This window comes from Rana temporaria, chromosome 1 (assembly GCF_905171775.1).
Source record: "Rana temporaria chromosome 1, aRanTem1.1, whole genome shotgun sequence".
NCBI classification, from domain to species: Eukaryota; Metazoa; Chordata; class Amphibia; order Anura; family Ranidae; genus Rana; species Rana temporaria.
Window position 1 is genome coordinate 353,552,146 of NC_053489.1, and position 21,745 is coordinate 353,573,890.

At 44.6% G+C, this 21,745-nt stretch overlaps 1 protein-coding gene across 2 annotated transcripts in view; it reads left to right on the forward strand.

Moving 5' to 3' along the window:
* LOC120909356 (tetraspanin-33-like) overlaps positions 1-21,745 on the forward strand; it is a 46,091-nt gene that overhangs the window by 16,816 nt on the left and 7,530 nt on the right. For both annotated transcript variants that reach the window (XM_040321112.1, XM_040321120.1), the window contains 4 exons: positions 2,981-3,055; positions 7,220-7,315; positions 11,530-11,658; positions 13,649-13,810. In XM_040321112.1, the coding sequence (XP_040177046.1) occupies positions 2,981-3,055; positions 7,220-7,315; positions 11,530-11,658; positions 13,649-13,810 (462 nt within the window). The remainder of the gene's footprint in view (positions 1-2,980; positions 3,056-7,219; positions 7,316-11,529; positions 11,659-13,648; positions 13,811-21,745) is intronic.

Below are 21,745 nucleotides of genomic sequence, written 5' to 3' on the forward strand. Positions count from 1 at the left end.
AGGCTTTAGTGCCACTGCTTCAACCCAATTACTTTATCTGGTATAGTATCTCAAAAGAGTCCCAGAAGAGGTACTAGACACACACTACTTGATGGGGTATCCCTTGCTTCCTTTTCTTATTTCATGTTTACTTTGCACTGAGGTCTGAACATATGTTAAGAGATTGCCAATGTATGCACGATTGTGCCTCTTATTTTCTCTGTATGTGTATGTGAATAAACCTGTAACACCACAGTGAAGCAGGAGTGCTGGATGGACACAAGTGAGCAGCAAATAGGAGCAGCCTGGCACTGGCGACAGCAGAAAGGGACAGGCTGGTAGCAGACAGGTGATGAGTAGGAACCGGAGGAATATAGGCAGATGAGCAAAACAGGCAGCCAAGCAGGAATGGGGACAGAGGCAGAGTCAGACAAACCGGGTCATACACATGCAGATGAATAATGTGCAGATGCGTAGGCAGAAGCGACGTCACCTCTGCAGTTTTTATTTTTTGCGCTATAAACAAAAGTTTTTACTTTTTGCTATAATAAATATTCCCCAAAAATATATTTTATTCTACATATTTTTGGTAAAATAATATCACAATACGCGTATATTGATTGGTTTGCGCAAAAGTTATAGCGTCTACAAAATAGGGCATAGTTTTATGGCATTTTTATTATAATTTTTTTTTTTACTAGTAATGGCAAAGATCTGCGATTTTTATCGTGACTGCGACATTATGGCGGACACATCAGACACTTTTGATGCTATTTTGGGACCACTGTCATTTATACAACGATCAGTGCTATAAAAATGCACTGATTACTGTGTAAATGACACTGGCAGGGAAGGGGTTTACCACTAGGGGGCGAGGAAGGGGTTAAGTGTGACCTAGAGAGTGATTCTAAATGTGGGGGGGGTGGGCTACTAGTGACACGACGGTGATCACTGCTCCCGATGACAGGGAGCAGTAGATCACTGTTCTGTCACTAGGCTGAACAGGGAAATGCCACGTTCTGCCTCTCCTTGACACGATTGCGGGCCGCCGGCGAACATCGAGTTCGCAGAGCCCGCGGGCACAGTCACGGAGAGTCCGCCGCATGGCTTCTTAAAGGGGACGTACCCGTATGCCCATTTGCCCACCACTGCCATTCTGCTGATGTATATCGGCGTGCAGCGGTCGGCAAGGGGTTAAGGTCCAATTAACACTGCTCTCATGCTAAATGCTCTATGTTATCATGTGGACAGCTGTCAGTTTTGTGCTGCAGTGCGGAACAGTAGGGGGAGGTGTGATGCACATTTTTTTTGCTGTCACAATGTAGAGTAAAATATTTCCTATCATCTGTGCCCAGTCTTGCCACAAAGAGTTAATCCAGCTCTGAGCAATCCTCTTTTATTGTTCCGTGAGATAAAACGGACTTACAGAGAAAAACCTTAGTCCGTTCCGCCCCCTTGCTGTGAGTGACAGGTTATTTACATATCTCATGCACTAGTCTGGATACAGGCATTATTTTTTAATTCCCACCTCCACTCCTTTTCTGAAAACATGTGGTTACTTTTCTGGATTTTGACTGGATGTTAGTGATCATAGCAGAATTCAGTGTAAGTAATACACAGGACAAAATGCATGTTGACAAGGGGAGAGTAGAGGTGGGCGGGGAGTCTACTGACATCACGACTCCACCCACTGAGCTCCAGACAACAGATCCACCTACAGAATCTGCAGTTTTTCAGGTCTTATAACAGACAGAGGAGAGACATTTGACAGGCAAGGATACATGCAGGAGGCATGTATATCCTTGTAGATCAGCACTATGGCAGTAGTTTAGAAAGGATGAGAGTGGCTTTACATTCACTTTAACTTTGTTTAAAGTGCACAAAGTGACAGTTTGTCCATGTCTCCGCACAGCAGCACAGTGCATTGAGCTGCTGTGCAGTGATTTGCAGTGCCCACCAGCATGTCTGCATTTTATCACAGCTCAATGCATCACACCTCCCGGCTGCATTGCAGTGTACATGGAGCACATAGAAAATAATTGTTCTCTATGGGCCAGATTCACATAGAACTGCGGCGGCGTAATGTATCGTAGATACGTTACACCGCCGCAAGTTTTCATCGCAAGTGATTCACAAAGCACTTGCGATGAAAACTACGCCGGCGGCCTCCGGCGCAAGGCGGGCCAATTAAAATGGGCGTGTGCCATTTAAATTAGGCACGCTCCCGCGACGGACCTACTGCGCATGTTCCGTTTCCTAACTCCCGCCGTGCTTTGCGCGCCTTGACGTCATTTTTTCGAACGGCGACGCGCGTAGCGTACTTCCGTATTCCCGGACGTGTTACGTAAACGACGTTAAATTTTAAATTTCGACGCGGGAACGACAGCCATACTTTAGACAGCAATACGATTGCTGACTACAGTTAGGGCACCAAAAAAAACAACTAACTTTGCGGCGGGAAACTAGACTAGCGGCGACGTAGCGAACGCGAAAATCCATCGGGAATCGCCGTAACTCCTAATTTGCATACCCGATGCTGTTTTTACGACGCAAACTCCCCCCAGCGGCGGCCGCGGTATTGCATCCTAAGATCCGACAATGTAAAACAATTACACATGTCGGATCTTCTGGCTATCTATGCGTAACTGATTGTATGAATCAGTCGCATAGATAGAAACAGAGATACGACGGCGTATCAGGAGAAACGCTGTCGTATCTCTTTGGTGAATCTGGCCCTATGTGCCCTAGAGGTGACCGGTGTTCACCCAGTGTGGAAAAACGCCAGTCAACCAACCATGTGTGAACATGGCCGGGGGGGCCATGGCTATTCGTATCCTTGATGCTGTGCTACTGATTTCTGCTCACCTATTTAGAAACCATGGTAACAAAATAAATAAGTTTACTAGCATCATTTTACTTCTACCTCTTTCATACCTTGTCTATATGCATGTTTAAAAACCATAGTTAAAAAGTTACTAGATGTTTTTTTTTTTTTTTTCAGTTTGCTGCTATGCTTCTGCTGGTCTTAATTCTTCAGCTTGTTGCAGCCATTCTTGGCTTTATATTCTCAGGAATGGTAAGTACTGTACACCTGTCTTAGAGTGATACTAAACAGAGAAATGTTAATTGCCAAAATTCATTCACATAAATCATATGCAGTATATCATGCTACTGTATTTTTTTTTTCAATACTCCATAAGTACCTTATTTCTGCAGCGCTGTTGTGTGGTCACATCATTTTTCCCTTTTCCTTGGCATCTGCAGGGAGGGGCTTCTTTTACTGCAGTCTGTGTCTGCACAATTCTGATTGGTGCTGTGCCAGTCGGATGACAAAACAAAAAAAAAACAGCAATTTAAATTACATTATAAAAAATGTTTTACAGCTCTCTCTTAATCTTTATGGAACATCAAACGCTTATTTTTTTGTGCATTAATATGATGTAGGCGGAGTCAAAGATGATTGACACTAGCTTTTATTTTCTTCAGACAGCATCTGCATTTAAGGCTCTTTCTAACTTAACAGGCATTAGCAATTACATTTGATATCTTTAATACTGATTTATTGAAAAAACTAAGCATTTCTGTCAAATTCTAAGTGAATCTAATCAATCAGCATACTATATCCCGCCCCATAGTGTTTAGCAATAGAAGGACATGGAGGAGGAGAGTGTCATTTTCAACCGTGTATATGCCCACAATTGTGAATCTATAGTTACACGGGCTGCACAGATAAGAGAGAAGAAGAAATTATCAGCTTAGAAGGGAACTGAAACTGAAGCATGCTCAGTAGATCAGTGTTTCTCAACTCCAGTCCTCGGGGCGCACCAACAGGTCATGTTTTCAGGCTTTCCATTATTGTGCACAGGTGATTTTATCAGTTTCACTGCCTTAGTAATTACCACAGCAGTTTGATCTGAGGGAAATCCTGAAAACATGACCTGTTGGTGCGCCCCGAGGACTGGAGTTGAGAAACACTGCAGTAGATGACAACAGCTGGTTTATACAATCTCAGGCTGCAGTGCAAGCACAGAGAATATGGGAGGAATGAATAGCTGAAGGAACGATCAACAAGGTATATTTCATCCTACACACAACAAATGATTTAGTGGCTCTTTGAATATGCACATTTTCTAAATAGGTTACTTTAAAGTGGATGTAAACCCAAACATTTTTTTTATGTCACCATGTAGAGTATAAGATTTCCTATCATCTGTGCCCAGTCTTGTCATACAGAGTTAATTCTGCTCTGAGCAATCCTCTTTTATTGTTCAGTGAAAATTAACAGACTTCCAGATAAAACCCTGTCTAAATACAAAGTCCATTCCTCTTTCCTTGCTTTGAGTGGCAGGTTATTTACATATCTAGCTTGGACATGTTTATCATATGTTATGTTATGTTTATCATAATATGAGGTGATCCACAGTATAAAAAGTGACAAATCCACCCCTCCCCCACATAACACACCCTGGTAATATACTATGACCTGTGGATCACCTCATATAATGATAAACATAACATAACATATGATCAGTGCCGGTCCTGATCTCCCTGGGGCCCTAAGCAAAATGACATGGCACATTAAAAATGATGAGAAGCGGGGGGCGCTGACGACAGTGTTAGATATAATCTTTTGGGGCTAGACAAAGTACATGGCAGACAGTCTGTTGTTTCTCTGTGAAAAACTGCTTCAGGAACTCTTTTATTACTTATAAGGCATAGACAAAACATGAACTCACAAACGTAACACTGCCATCTAGTGATCATACAATGTAGTAGGCACACAGCAATGACATATAGTGGTTGTTGCTTATTGAATACAAACCTTGTATGCTAACAGACAGTGTAATGTCACATTAAAGAAAGTTGAGAAGCGGGGGGAGGGGGTGTTCTGCTGTCGGAAATGACATCTTACATTAAATTGAGAAGCAGGGGGTGCTGACTTCTTACCTCTTCTCCCATGCAGCCAGCGAGTGAGAAGCGGGGTGAGGGGGCGAAAATGACTTCTCACCAGGCGGGGCCTCTAGTAATTTGGGGGGCCCTTCGCAGCTTTTCGGGGCCCTAAGCGGCTTGCATAGTGAGCCTAAAGGGCGGATCGGCCCTGCATATGATAAACATGTCCAAGCTAGATATGTAAATAACCTGTCACTCAAAGTAAGGAGAGAGGAATGGACTTTGTATTTAGACAGGGTTTTATCTGGAAGTCTGTTAATTTTCACTGAACAATAAAAGGGGATTGTTCAGAGCTGGATTAACTCTGTATGGCAAGACTGGGCACAGATGATAGGACATCTTATACTCTACGTTGTGACATAAAAAAAAAAATATATATTTTTTGGGTTTACATCCACATCAGCAGTGTCCCCAGCAGCACATAAATGTCATCAGCAGTGTCCCCAGCAGCTCAGCACAGCAATGTCCCCATCGGCATTGTGTAACACTTGCCTCCGCAGTAGCCGGCTTCTGCAGCTCCCAGCCACTCCTGAGTCCCGACGAGGGGAGGTGCCGCGCCTGTGACGTCACTGGTTGCCGGGATATCGGCGGTCCCAGCAGCCAAACAAAAAGCACGGCGTGGAAGCATGGGCGGGTGTGCGACTTTGGTTGTAGGACCTGCCAGCTGCGGGTGGGCGCCGGGCGGGCCGGATAAAACACAGAAGCGGGCCGGATGTGGCCCACGGGCCGGGGTTTGGAGACCCCTGCACTAGATGGACTTTTTTCAACCTGGCTAACTATGTAACCATGTAACTATGTCCTGGTTTCTGATCACCTGCCTCTGATTGGCTATTACATTGATCAGTCACTGTGCAGCCTGGGCCTGAGATTGTTTACCTCCTTGCCAAGGGAGAAAAATAAGTGTATTAAAAAAAAGAATAAAAAAAGGAAAAAATAGCTAGATCAAGATTTGATCTAGGTCAGTGTCAGGATCAGGATGTTAGAGTCAGTGGCCCGAATTCACATACATTGGCGCATATTTATGCCGGCGTAGCGTATCTAATATACGCTACGCCGACGTCGCGCAGAGAGGCAAGCACCGAATTCTCAAAACACTTGCCTCCCAAACTGCGCTGGGTTCCCTCGGCGTAAGCCATCGTAGGTGGGAGTGGGCGTGAGCCATGCTAATGAGCCATGACCCCATGCAAATGATGGGCCGAGTGCCATACAAGTACTTAAAACGAACGGCGCATGCGCCGTCCCGTGGACGTATCCCAGTGCGCATTCTCAGAATCACGTCGGAACTACTCCCTAAGATACGACGGATCACTGCCTACGACGTGAACTTAACCTATGCCGAGCCCTATTCACGTACTACGTAAACTACGTAAAATACGACGGCTGTGTTCCCTGGTCCATACCTTTGCATGGGTTGCGCCTCATATATGGGGAATAACTTTACGCCGGACGTATGACTTATGCAAATCGCATATATTATGCGCCGGGCGCAAGTACGTTCGTGAATTGGCGTATCTCCCTCATTTGCATATGTGCATAGAAAATCAATAGGAGCGGCAAATGCGCCCAGTGTAAATATGCGCCCACGATACGACGGCGTAGGCAAGTTACGTCGGTCGTAGGAAGCCTAATTTTAGGCGTATCTCAGATTGTGGGCACGGCGCATAGATACGACGGCGCATATTTGCACTTACGCGGCGTATCTCGAGATACGTAGGCGTAAGTGCTTTGTGAATCCGGGCCAGTATATTTTAGGTAGGATTTTTTTTTTTAAATGTGTGTTTTTAAAAAAAATTGTATCAATGGCAGTGTCATTGTCAGTGTGTTTTAGGTAGGATAAAAAAAAGCTAAAATTTGTATTATTGTTTCTCAGGCCCTATTACGTGTACATTACATACAACAAGTATTATACACATATATGGTATTTCTGCAATCATAAGGAGCAGGAGAATTTCTGTTGTTGTTGTTCTTTGGTGGTAGGTTATGACAATATCAAGAAATATACAGCTAAGTTACTATTTTGGGCCAGTTTTCCTTTGATAATAGAAACAAATCAGATGACCATTACCATTTACCACCAAATTAAAGCCCAATTTGTTCTATAAAAAAAAGATACAATTCATCTGGATACACAAAGTATTTGCAATCATATGTACAGTTTTACTAACACATCTCAAAGTTGCAAAGTTGGATCTGGGCCTTAAAGTTTGTTTTGACCCCAGTCATTAAGGGGTTACTAAGATAACATGTTCCATCTAAAATTCTAAAGGATGGTCGATTGTTTCTATTTCAGGTTTTAGAAAAAGCCTCTAATGTAATGTCCAAGGCAATCATCCGTTATCGGGAAGATGCAGATTTAGAAAACTTTATCGATTATATCCAGAAAAAGGTGAGATTTTGCTTTAATAACAGGAAACAGTATCAATGTTTTGACCAATCATCTTGTATACCTATAACAGCTATGGATTTACATAGCATGCAGTGAGCTAATAAGAGAATTATAGCATATGTTATTGTGCTCCTTATCTTTGTAATGGGTTAGTTCACCTTACCCAGAAAATCTCTTATGCAGTAAGGGTTGTCTGTATGTAGCGCTTACCACGTAGGAGCCATGGATGATGCACGTCCTCTGGTGCTGCTTGACCCTGTAAACTCCTCATCCTCAACCCTTCTGAAACTCTACAGACATAGTTAGACCAATAATGTTCACCAATATTACCAAGCACAGAATAAAAGGGGCACAGTTGTATTGAATACCTTAATGGTGCTCAAGTAACAACTTATGGCAAGGGTGACAGTTACAGTAACATGATTACCTCAGGCAAAGGCATGATGGGACTATACCAGTTTGAGACCCCCTGACTTACAAAATATTTACAGCAATGCACACAATCTGAAGGAGTAAGCAATGGTACCACAAAGTGAATGTCAATGCTTAAATCAGGGTTTGACAAATTTGCTTGGAATCTAGGAGCCAGCTAAAAAAAGTTAGGAGCCAGAAAACGCACCCCGTCCCGACGAGCTTGCGCGCAGAAGCGAACGCATACGTGAGCAGCACCTGCATATGTAAACGGTGTTCAAACCACACATGTGAGGTATCGCCACGATTGGTAGAGCGAGAGCAATAATTCTAGCCCTAGACCTCCTCTAACTCAAAACATGCAACCTGTAGATTTTTTTAAACGTCGCCTATGAAGATTTTAAAGGGTAAAAGTTTGTCGGCATTCCACGAGCGGACGCAATTTCGAAGCGTGACATGTTGGGTATGAATTTACTCGGCATAACATTATCTTTCATAATATTAAAACAAATGGGAATAACTTTACTGTTGTCTTATTTTTTAATTAAAAAAAGTGTAAGTTTTCCCAAAAAAAGTGCGCTTGTAAGACCGATGCGCAAATACAGCGTGACAGAAAGTATTGCAACGATCGCCATTTTATTCTCTAGGGTGTTAGGATAAAAAATATATATAATGTTTGGGGGTTCTAATTAGAGGGAGGAAGATGGCAGTGAAAATAGTGAAAAATAGTGAAAAATTACATTAGAATTGCTGTTAAAATTGTAATGCTTAACTTGTAATACCAATGGCCACCACCAGATGGCGCCAGCTTACACATCTGGTGGTAATAACTTGTAATACCAACGGCTCACCACCAGATGGCGCCAGCTCACAAAAAAAAAAAACTTTTTTTTTTTTTTCCCCCCTTCAAGCCCAGTGCCAGGACCCTATTTCTAGTCGCCATGGCGACCTGGCGACCGGGATTTGTCGAGCCCTGGCTTAAATAATATCAGGAGACTGTTCATAATCACTGTGTATTAATGGTGCCTGTTGAGAGTGCAACACTGGTTGTGGAGGAGAGGCTTAAGAAGGCCGCCAGCTCCCTTGTGACCACTGGTGCAACGCAATGGGACCATGTGAATACCTTTTTAGAAATGTTTGTATGAAGGAAGGGTGCACCTTTAAATAAGCAATGAGCAATTGTGTAAATAGAATAGAGTAATACAAAGGTTGGGGATAGTATCTTTTGCTAGACCGTTGTCTGCTAGCAGTCTCTTTGTGCATCTAGGTAAAAAGAAAGGTGGGCATATGCCCTCTCACAATACTGCTATATATGTAGTCTCTGACACTGCAGGATGAGCTGTGCAGGTCCTTGGATCTCCACAGGGAGAGAGCAATGATCACACAGCCGGCTGTTAGTAGATGAGCGGAAAAGAGCTGTGAAGACTGCTGGATGATGGTGAGTGCCCACCTAGCTACATGTAGATGAAAACAAGCCGTGCAACTCATCAAGATTTCATAATGCCCTTGCTAAGTGGTTAATTAACCAACCACATGAGTTTTACAAAATTGGTTGTCCACCTATGGTTTCCAATATAAAACCTTCTAAGGATCTGTTTATATCTATAGAACATTTTTCTATATGCCCCATATACTGTCACAATGACTTTCTCTTTTTCTTATGCATTCTTTATTTATCACAATGACTTTCTTTTAGAGGTAGGGACTCCCCTAACAAATAATGGGATAGTGATCAAGGGGGGTTGAGGTCACCTTGCATATAAACTGTTCCAATACAAAATTCAAACATTAGATTTCAATGTTTTAAAAACTATCTAAAATACCCTAAATGTCAAAATTTTGTAATAAATAAAAAATGTGCACAAAGGATATTCAATGTAATATGACCCTTATCTTGCTGTGTACTGGTTTAGTGCATTAAAGTGAAACTAAAGCCTCGTACACACGACCGGTTTTCTCGGCAAAACTGCTTCTTGCCGAGATTACCGTTTGTGTGTACGAGGCATTCAGGTTTCTCGTCAGGAAATCTGGCCAGAATCTCGACGAGAAAAAAAGAGAACCTGCTCTCTTTTTTCTCGTCGAGATTCTTGTCGGCCTGTTTCCTGACGACAAACCCGAGAGTGTGTATACTTACCCCGTCGCTGTGGAAAACCCGCGCATGCTCGAAATGACTGACGCATGCGCAAGTAGCTTCCACGGCATAGGTAGGGTGAAGCAAGATGGCGGCAAAGGCATTGAATGTGACGAGCGCATGCTCGTCGTACGCAATGAACGTCAGCGGTTCTTTCCTTTCAAGAGAACCGCATGTTTTTTTTTCTGATGAGATTTCTTGCCCGTGTGTACAGGGCCCTAAAGGTTATTTTTTTTTTAAATAACAAACCTGTCCATACCCTCCACTGTGCAGCTCGTTTTTGCATAGAGTGGCCCTGAACATCCTCTTCTGTGGTCCCTCTGTGGCTCTCGTGGCTCCTCCTGGCATTAGATAACCACCTTGGAGAAGCACTCTCCCAAGGGGGTTACCTTGCGGGCGTCCATAGACGCAGAGTTTTTGACTTGGCCTTGGCGCCTGCGTCATTGGATTTGATTGACAGCAGGGGAGACAATTGCTGTGCTGCTATTAATCTATCCAATCAAAGCTGAAACTCCGCGAAGAGGAGGACAGCGGGACGCGTCAAGGAGATGAATAGGCTCAAATAAGTTAAATGGGATGCATTAAGGTAAAAACACGAACCTTTACAACCCCTTTAAGATAAAAATAGTCTTCTGTATGCAGCAGCCGCCCCAGCACCCCCTAATACTTACCGGAGCCCCATCTCTATCCAGCAATGTCCACAAGTGTATCAGCCATCTGAGACTCTCCCTCTCCCCATTGGTTCCTGCTGCTGTCAATCAAAATCAGTTAGCCAATCAGGAGAGAGAGGGGCCGGCCGAACCGCAGCTCAGTGTCTGAATGGACACACGGAGCTGCAATGGACACACGGACTTTACAATCACTTTAACTTAGGTTTCAAAGTGTATACAGCATTTTTAGGCAAATATCTTTTGTAATATTGTTCCAAGATTTATTACCTAGAGATTCTGACAGTAAAAGCAATCCTGTTGTAAGGCTGAGGTACAGTATGATGCCAAACATACTGAAAAATTGATTTTGGGTTTACATATAATTAATTATATACATACTGTAATTGTGTTAAAATTACAAACCTCATATAAATATGCTGAGATACTGTATATGAAAGAATCGTAGCTGTTACCTTCATAGCCATAGGGTAGTGAATATACAATATGAGCATTTTGGTGTTTCTGTACAAATTGGTACATATACAGTATCAGGTATTAAACAATATGGTACAGTGTATATAGCAGGGCTTCTCAACCAGGGTTTCAAGGATCCTAGGGTTTCCCCAGAGGTTGCTAGGGGTTCAATCAGCAATGAACAATTTCTGCCTCTCAGACAAGTTCCCACTAACACCATTGATCATTGATTGATTATAAATTATTGGTTGATTGGTTGATCATTTTAGCTATCTGTAAGGGAGTAATTTTTCCCAATGACCACACATGTAAGGATCATTCTTCCCACTGACCATATCACGAGTTGTAGATATAGTAATTTTTTTTAAGCAACAGTTCCCTGAGACTGGAAATATATTTCAAGGGTTCCTCTGTGTTGAAACAATTGAGAAAGGCTGGATTGAATCATTTTTACATGACAGTTTTGCATAACTTATACAAAGACATAGAAAGACATTATATAAACACAATGATTATCTAAGTTGTACATTTTCTTGTTTGTATTAAAGTTTGAATGCTGTGGAGTGAATAGCTACACAGACTGGTCTCTGAACATATACTTCTACTGTATAGAAACCAACCCAAGTCTGGAAAGATGTGGGGTTCCATACTCTTGTTGCATCAGAGAAGAAGGGCAGGTAATTGAAGGAACAAACCTTTGCTAACATGATTTACACTCTTATGTATATCAATGATAAGGTCAATGCAAACATTACTAACATGATTATATATTTACTGTATAGAATGTGTAGTTTTTTTTTATGCTTCCTCATTGGTCAAGAGAGGCGCCTCTAAGGCCGCGTACACACGGTCGGTCCAAACCGATGAAAACGGCCTTAAGTCCAGTGTCATCTGTCAAAACCGACCGTGTGTAAGGCCCATCGGTCCGTTGTCCTTCAGTCCAAAGCATGTTTATTTTCTGCTGAAATTCAAGACTCCAGGCACAGCGATCAGCTGCATTTGTACAGTGCGATTAGCTGGGGTTGCGTTTAGCCGCGGCACGATATTGAACGGGATCCGACTTGGATACCTGTCAATACCAGGCACTGTGTATGGTATGAATCTTGAGGGGGAACTCCACGCCAAATTTTTAATACAAAAAACGTCATGGGTTCCCCCTCCAAGAGCATACCAGGCCCTTAGGTCTGCTATGGATTTTAAGGGGAACCCTGTACGCCGGAACAACGGCGTGGGGGTCCCCCCAAAATCCATACCAGACCCTTAATCGAGCACGCAGCCCGGTCGGTCAGGAAAGGGGGTGAGGATGAGCGAGCATCCCCCTCCTGAACCGTACCAGGCCGCATGCCCTCAACATGGGGCGTAGGTGCTTTGGGGCAGGGGGGCGGCCCCCCACCCCAAAGCACCGTGTCCCCATGTTGATGGGGACAAGGGCCTCTTCCCGACAACCCTGGCCGTTGGTTGTCGGGGTTTGTGGGCGGGGAGCTTATCGGAATCCGGGAGCCCCCTTTAATAAGGGGGCCCCCCCCACCCTAGGTGAATGAAACTGTACCATTCACCTGGAGGAATAAAAAAAAAAAAACACACTACACAGGTTTTAAAAGTCATTTATTAGGCAGCTCTGGGGGTCTTCTTCCGACTTTGGGGGTCTTATTCCGACTTCAGGGGTCTCTTCTTCTGCTCTCCGGTGCCTTCTTCCTTCTGCCGGGCTTCTCCGCTATCTTCTTGCAGCTCTTTTTCTAGCAGGGGGCCGGTCTTCCGCGTCGTCTTCTTCCCTCTTCTCCGGTGTCCTTCTGCCAGGCTTCTTCGCTGTGTTCTTGCAGCTCTTTTACTAGCGGGGGCCCGGTCTTCCGCAAAGTCTTCTTCCCTCTTCTCTTCTTCGATGTTGACACGTCGCTTCTTACCTCCCCATGTTGAGGGCATGCGGCCTGGTACAGTTCAGGAGGGGGGCTCATTCGTCCCCACCCCCTTTCCTGACTGACCGGGCTGCGTGCTCGGATAAGGTTCTGGTATGGATTTTGGGGAGAACCCCACAACGTTTTTTCGGCGTACGGGGTACCCCTTAAAATCCATAGCAGACCTAAAGGCCTGGTATGCTCTTGGAGGGGGAACCTATGCCGGTTTTTATTTAAAATTCCCCCTCAAGATTCATACCAAACGCAGCTGACACAGTGCACTGCGAGTACCTGCACTTATGTGCAGATAGCTGCGCCAAATCGCAGTTCAATTCTATTTTTTCTATTCGCACCAAACCGCAGGTAACGAAACTGCAGCTAAACGCAGTGTGTGAAGGGTGTCATTGTGTACCATTCTATCCGTCCGTGTGAAAGGGGCCTTATACTCTGTAGTTCCTGGTGGATTTTGCTTCTAATCCCCTTGTGGCGACTTCCATTTGTGGATGGATATTTTATGGTTACACAACCTATCACATTGCTATAATCTTTTTATATGGACTATAAACTGAAGGACTTATGAATAAATAGTTGTGGAACGAATCATTTGAGTTTCCATTATTTCTTATGGAGAAATTTGCTTTGATATACAAGTGCTTTGGATTACAAGCATGTTTCTGGAACAAATTATGCTCATAATCCAATTTTTTTCTGTATTGGAATTTTGGAATTTAACTATGCACACAATAATTTCATAACTTGATGAATATTTTCACAGACTGTCATAAATACAATGTGTGGATATGGGACACAGAATCTCAAGAGGTGGCATGTGGAACATCAGATCTTCGTGGATGGGTGCCTGAATAAGATTGTAAGCTGGGGTAGAAGAAATTTGTTGTTCCTGGGAGGCATTGCAATGGGACTCATCCTTCTAGAGGTATTTAACTTTTTCAACTTTACCATCCTAAGCGTTAAGGCGGCCATACACGGTTCGAATTTCGAAAGAATTTTATTTCGAAAATCGTATAAAATAATTTTTGTACGAATTTCGCACCGTTAGTGGGCTGCAGCAACAGCCGATTTTCGTGCGGCAAGCAAATTTGAGAAATCCGACATGTTGGAATTTTTTTGAAAAGCGAACGATTTTCTGATCAATGATTATGCAAGAAATGTAATAGAAAAAAAATGCGCATGTGCAAGAAAAGAATATTCCCGGAGAGAAAAGAATATTCCCGGAGAGCAGCGAATATTCCCGGCAACATGAAGGTTTGGTCGGCTGAATTTTGAAAATCAATAGTGGCCTCATCAGATCACAAAAAAAAAACTTTCTGATTTTGAAAAGAAAATTTGTTCGAAATTCGACCGTGTATGGCCTGCTTTAGAGAAGTATTGAATGATTGAATGTTTCTGTGCAGTTGGTAATATTTTAAGAATGCATTTTCTAGTACTAAAAGTCACCAAGACACGGACCAACCTTTGTGCGAACCATACGTATATGCGGTATAGAAAAATATAAACATAATTTTTTTTTCAATCTGCCATTTTCCTTTAGCTTTCACCTATTATCTATGCCAGTGTTTCTCAACCTTTTTCAGTCAAGGCACCCTTTAAAATTATGGATAATCTGAAGGCACCCCATTCTAAAATGTTATAAACTAAAGTGTGATGTGAGGTTTTTGTTAGGAATTCCGATCGTGTGTATGCTCCTTCACACTTTTTCTGTGAGAATTCCTGCCAAGAAAAGATTGAGAGCAGGATCTAAATTTTCGTGATCGGGAATTGTGGTCGTCTGTATGCAATTACGACGGAAAAAAAATGCGCATGCTCAGAATTAAGCAGAAGAGCCGAACTGCCTATTGAACTTCATTGATCTCGGCTCGTTGTACGTGTTGTACGTCACCGCGTTCTTGATGTTCGGAATTTCATACAAGATTTGTGTGACCATGTGTATGCAGGACAAGTTTCAGCTATTTTCCTGCTGAAAAAACCCACGATTTTTCTGTCGGAAAAACTGATTGTGTGTACAGGGCATAACAGTTTTACATAATACATTAAAATCCACACACGTAGGACACCTAAGATACAGTAGGTTTGAACAGTTACCCTTTTCGGGAAACATATACTACCAGTCATGGGCGTGACCACCGGTAAATTAAATCTGTAACCACGTTAGTAATTAAGGCCTCTGAAGATAAGTATGGCTTACTCCTATCCATGCCAATGACATGAGAAAAAGGAAAATTTATTATCATACTTACCGTAATTTTCCTTTCCTGATGGACTCCATGGCAGCCTACGTGTGGGTTAATCCCGCCTCCTCTCCAATGTGATAGGACCCCATACCCATAAAAGTTAACTCACCAGTAGCACCAGTGTTCCGTAACTATCCCGACTCCATAATTTCAGGGTGGGAACTCCGTCTGCCATGGAGTCCATCAGGAAAGGAAAATTACGGTAAGTATGATAATAAATTTTCCTTTTTCCTGACTGACTCCATGGCAGCCTACGTGTGGGAAATAACTAGCCAAACACACGGGTGGGTATGCTGAACAGAAATATATTTAATTTGTCCCGTCAGCCGACAAGACAGATAAACCAAAATTTACAGAAGACAGTGCTGCAGGTTCAACACAGTAATGGGACATAAAGGTGTTTATAGAAGACCAAGAGGCCGCTCTACAAATAACGTCTGGCGCCACATGACGGGCTGCTGCCCAGGAAGCTGCCATCCCTCTCGTGGAGTGAGCTGTTACCGCCTGCGGAGGAGCCAAGCCCTTTGCACAATAAGCCTGTTGTATCGTCTGGACAATCCAGGATGCAATTGTTCTTGAAGATGCCTTCTTCCCTTTGTTCTTGCCTGAATGCAGGATGAACAGGTGATCAGATCGTCTGAATGTAGATGTAACTTGCAGATATTCAGTGAGTATCTTGCCCATATCCAGAGGGTGAGTCTCATCAGAATCTGGGTTTTTAAAGGTAGGGAGAACTACTTCCTGATTCTCATGGAAAACCGACGAGACCTTCGGTTTGGAGCCCAGCATGGGTATCAGAACCACTCTGTCTGGGAAAAAGGTGAGAAATGGCTCCTCGTGACCTAGAAAACCGATCTCGGACACTCTCTTGGCCGAGGTGATAGCTACCAGAAAGGCTACTTTGGCTGAAAAGTTCTTCAACGAGGACGGGGAGGGCCCCGACATACTAAGTCCATTCAAAAAGTCAAGTACTAACGGGAGATCCCATTTGGGGAATCTTGGCTTCCTCAGAGGTCTCAATCTTGAGGCTCCACGAAAAAACTGTTTGATTAGTGGATGGGTTGCCCAAGGAATTCCAGAAAAGGCTGAAAGTGCTGAGATTTGAACTCTTAGTGAGCTTACAGACAGAGGTAGGTCTAGTCCTGATTGAAGAAAGCTTAGGATGTTTTGGATTTCTGGGTTCTTGAAGGAACTGCCCGCGGTTAAAGAAAATTCCACAAACTTAGACCATATTCTACCGTACACTTTATTTGTGCTTCCTTTCCTTGAGCTCATAAGGGTAGAGATCACCCGAGAGGCGCAGCCAAGGGTTTCTAACCTTTCCCTTTCAAGAACCAGACCGCTAGTTTCATTTGAGCCGGACAGGGATGGAGGAGCGTTCCCTGGGAGAGAAGGTCTGGTCTGCATGGTATTAGAATTGGGTCCTGAAGACTCAGGTGAACCAGAAGAGGGAACCATGGCCTGTTCGGCCAGCATGGAGCCACCATTGTAATTTCTACTTCTTCCGCAAGAAGTCTCTTCAGGAATTTCAGAATTATTGGGATCGGGGGAAAGGCGTACGCCCTCTGAAACCACCACCGATCCGTTAGGGCATCCGTCCCGATTGCCTGGTTGCAGTAACCTCTTGTGTAGAATTTTTTCAATTTGGCATTGTTCGGAGAAGCAAAGAGATCCACTTGGGGATTGACTCCCAGGGACAAGATCCAACGGAAGGACTGATCGTGGAGAGACCATTCGTTGACGTCCACCTGAGTTCGTGATAGGAAATCCGCTTGGGAGTTCTGAATACCTGGAATAAAAACCGCCGTCAGGTTGACTAGGTTCACTTGGGCCCATTTCATAATGGGCTCTACTTCCTGGAGAAGGGATGAGCTCCGAGTCCCGCCTTGTCTCTTGACATATGATACTGCTGTGGTGTTGTCCATCCTTAGTATTACTGACCTTCCTTTCAGCAGTTGTGAAAAGGACTGTAGGGCACACCAGGCCGCACGAAGCTCCAGGGTGTTCGAGCCTGGATTGTGGAGGCGAGCGTCCCACCTGCCTTGCGCCATGCTTGTGCCGCACAGGGCCCCCCAACCGGAGCCACTGGCATCTGTCGTCACTGTGACCCACGAGACTGGAGCGATGGAGTGACAATTCAGCAGATTCTTCGGTTGAAGCCACCAGAAGAGGCTGCCCCTCATTGACGTTGAAATGTGGATCCGCTGATTCATGCTCCCTGATTTCCACTGCCTGAGAAAGCCGGATTGGAAGGGACGTAGCCTCCAGAGCGCCCATTTTACCATTGGTGTTGTGGATACCATTGTCCCAATGATCTTCAAACATTGATGAGCTCTTAGGTGACGAGTACTCAAGGCCCGGGAAATCCTCTCCTGAATTACCGGAATTTTCTCTGTTGGTAGAGAGATGGTCTTCCTTACTGTGTCGAATTGAGCACCTAGATAGGTTAGACACTGAGTTGGCTCCAGATGGCTTTTTGCCAGGTTCAGGAGCCACCCGAATTCGGACAAGGTCGCGATGACCTGATCCCTCTGTGCCAAGAGAAGGGTCTTGTCTTGGGACAGGACCAGGAGGTCGTCCAGATAATGATACAGACGAATCTTCTTCAGCCTGATGAGAGCTACCAGAGCCAAAAGAACTTTGGTGAAGACCCGTGGGGATGTTGTTAGGCCGAAGGGTAGGCACACGAACTGGAGGTGTTCCTGGTTGACATAGAACCTGAGGTATTTGTGCAGCTCTGCTGCTACTGGGACGTGGAAATAGGCATCCTTTAGGTCCACGGAAATCATCCAGTCGCCTGGCTGTATTGCTTGTTGGATGGTTGATAGAGTTTCCATTTTGAACTTTTTGTGTGTTATAAATCTGTTCAAATATGTCAAGTCTATGACTGGGCGCCAGGTACCGTTCTTCTTTTGTACTAAGAAGAGAGGGGAGTACACCCCAAGAAACTGTTCGTCTTTTGGGACGTGTATCACTGCTCCTTGAATCTTCAGGAGGTGAATGTAGTCTAGAAGGACCTGTTTCTGCTCCAGTGACCCTGGAAGAAGGGTGGAGATGAACTTTGGACAGGGAGGACTGGAAAAGGACCATGCGTGTCCTGAGGTCACGGTCTTGATGACCCAAAAGTCCTTGATTGAGGCCGCCCAGACGTGCCGATAAAGGAGTAGACGAGCTCCCACACGATCCGCTTGGGCGGGCGTTGTCTCAAAAAGATTTCCCCTTGTCGCGTCCAGTTGACGCCTGAGTAGTTAGAGTAGGTTTCCGGTAGGAGCCTCTACCTCTGCTCCAATTCCTTCTGTAGTTTCCACCAGGCCTGTAAGCACGAGCTTCCCTAGCGCGGTCCGGGCTGTATCGCCGAAATTGAGGCATTTTTCTTCCCGTTTGGCGCTTGTCCTGAGGAAGGAAACCAGACTTGCCGCCCGAGACTTTGGAGATGGCATCATCTAGCTTGTTGCCAAACAGGGTTGATCCTTCAAAAGGAATCTTGCACCAATTCTGCTTCGATGATGGGTCGGCAACCCAGGGGCGTAGCCAGAGGGCCCGTTTCGCGGTCACAGAAGAAAGCATAATCCTGGCTAACAGGCGGATTAAGTCAACGGAGGCTTCGCCCAGGAATGCGACCGCCAGTTTTAACTCTGCCGTGGCTGAGTTCTTGGCTAGTTCTTCAGAGACGCCTTTGAGGAAAGAATCAACGTTTTCCGTCCAGGCTTCCATGGCCTTTGATAATGCCGCTAAAGCTAGAGCCGGTTTGCAGGCTGTGCCCGCAAGGCCATAAATTCTTCTGAGGTCCTGGTCCATTCTTCTGTCCAGGCCATCTTTGAAAGAGACGGAGTCAGCAATAGGTAAAGTGACGTGTTTAGCAAGTCTCGTTACTGCCGCATCTACTAGAGGAACATTCTCCAAGTGTTTGACCTCTTCCTGTTTGAAGGGATAGAGCTTTGAGGCTTTGTTAGCCATGGAAGATTTCTTGTCCACCTTGCTCCATTCCTCTTCAAAAATACCCTTTAGTTCAGTCAAGAACGGGAACGTAGGGCGTTCTTTCCCCAAGCGTTTAAAATATTTTTTCTGCTTGGCTGGAGAAGCGGGTTGTTCTTCCCATAAGAGAGCCTCTTTAATCGCTTTGACGAGTGGCGTCACCTGCGCGAAGTCAAATTCTAAGCCTTCTTCGTCACTCTCTAGGTCACCTTGAGGAGAAGCCGGAGTGGAGGCTTGAGGCCGGGAAGGACCTGGATCCTCTAGGATCTCCAAGTTTGGAGAAGCAGACCCGTCAGTGTTGGTCTGAATCTGCGTGTGGGGCATATGCTCTTTTAGAGTTCGTTGAACCACACGTTCCACCAGAGACTCGATCCGATGACCTTCAGTCTCTTTTTCCCCGACCGCATGGGCGTAGCATCGGTCGCACAGTGACTTGCCCTCCGGGACATGAGTGTCACATCCCCAGCAGGCTCTGCGATCAGAGCGACTATCATGGCGGTGGGAGCGGTGTCTTGAGGAGGAATGTGAGCGTCTCCTCCGGTGGGAAGATGTAGATGGAGAACTCCTTTTGGATTTTGATCTGGAAGAATGATGCGGTCTGGCAAGGTCATGGGACTGGATTGCGGAGATAGGATCTGGATCAGGAGGGCTTTAAAGAGAGACACATAGGGAGGAAAATTGTCAGACAACACATATTGACTGTGACTTCCACCCCTAGCCCCGCCCTTATCCTGCACATACCTTGTGCGTGAGGGCTGGCCACCTGTAGACGGTGACTGGTCCATGACTTAGGACCTGCGTAAAACAGCGATACGGATCCGAAAAGGAAGAAAACCTAAAGTGTCAAAATAATGGAAAGATAAATGCATTGTCCCTTTAAGATTTTTTTTTTTTTTTTTTTTTTACACAAATGAATAAATAAATAAATTATTAATACATTAAATAATTTGAATGACCAACATTTTAAAATCGCTTACACAGATGAGAAGCAATACTATATGCTAGTACAACATGAAAGGCTAATACAGCAGGGGGAGCCCTGCTCACTGACCTGGCAAAGAAGAGTATCGCTCTTTGCGGCTGCACGCCTGATCAGGGAACATCCCAATGTGCATAGGCGAGCAGCCGCTTTTTAAATCACCCGCCGGTGACGTCACCTGTCGTCCGCGCGCCTGCGCGGTACAATCGATGCGACGGCGCGTGCGCGGCCGCCGCAGATTCGACAGACTGCGCATGCGCGAAACCAGGCCTCGCTCTGAGAGTGGGCACAGCGCATGCGCGGGGTACTGGCGCTCGCGACCAGGAAGCAAAGTGCGAGCTGGAACGCAGAAGCGCTCCAGCCGCCATGGGGACAAAAACAGACACAGAAAGACAACAAATAATACAAATAGGCGACTGCCATGAGAGAATAGGACCTTGCCAGCCGTGATGAGACGTCTTCAGCACACATAGCAAACGCCCAAAGGGTTGCTGCAAAAGCTCTCCACCCGCCCATGGCTGGGATCCGAGCTGCACCGCTCAGGTGTGCCATCCTATTCCTGTCCTGAGAAGTTTCTAAATTCATGGAGGAGGAAAAAAAAGGAACACTGGTGCTACTGGTGAGTTAACTTTTATGGGTATGGGGTCCTATCACATTGGAGAGGAGGCGGGATTAACCCACACGTAGGCTGCCATGGAGTCAGTCAGGAAAGCGAATATTACAGTGTCTATACTGTGGAACCAGCAGGACGAGATGGAGCTTAAGCTCACTGTCCCTAAAAAGCAAAAGGCCCCCTATAGGTCTGGAAATTGGCTTAACATCCTAGACACTAGGGGGCTTCTAACAATTGTATAAATGTCTTGTATATACCGTATTTATCGGCGTATAACACGCACAGGCATATAACACGCACCCTAACTTTAATTGGGAAGTTTCAGGAAAAAAACTTTCCACAGCCTCCTGCGTATAACACGCAGGCACAGTTTACCCTCTATTTTCAGGGTAAAAAAGTGAGTGTTATACACCAATAAATACAGTAATTATCAACAAAATACATCATCAAATTGAAAAACAAGTTTTTATTCCAGAAGCTTAAAAAAAAAACAAGGTAAAAAAGGGACCGGCACATTATCTTAACCACTTCGTTACCGAGCCTGTTTTTCAGATTCAGTGTTTACGAGACTAAAACAGTTTTTTTTGCTAGAATATTACTTAAAACCCCCAAACATTATATATATATTTTTTTCTAACACCCTAGAGAATAAAATGGCAGTCATTGCAATACTTTTTGTCACACCGTATTTGCGCAGCGGTCTTACAAGCGCACTTTTTTTGGAAACAATTCACTTTTTTAAATAAAAAAATAACACAACAATAAATTTGGCCCAATTTTTTTATATATTGTGAAAGATAATGTTACGCCGAGTAAAATGATACCCAACATGTCACGCTTAAAAATTGCGCCCGCTCGTGGCATGGCGTCAAACTTTTACCCTTAAAAATCTTGATAGGCGACGTTTAAAAAATTCTACAGGTTGCATTTTTTGAGTTACAGAGTAGGCCTAAGGCTAAAATTATTGCTCTCGCTCTAACGATCGCGGCGATACCTCACTTGTGTGGTTTGAATACCGTTTTCATATGTCGGCGCTACTCGCGTATAAGTTAG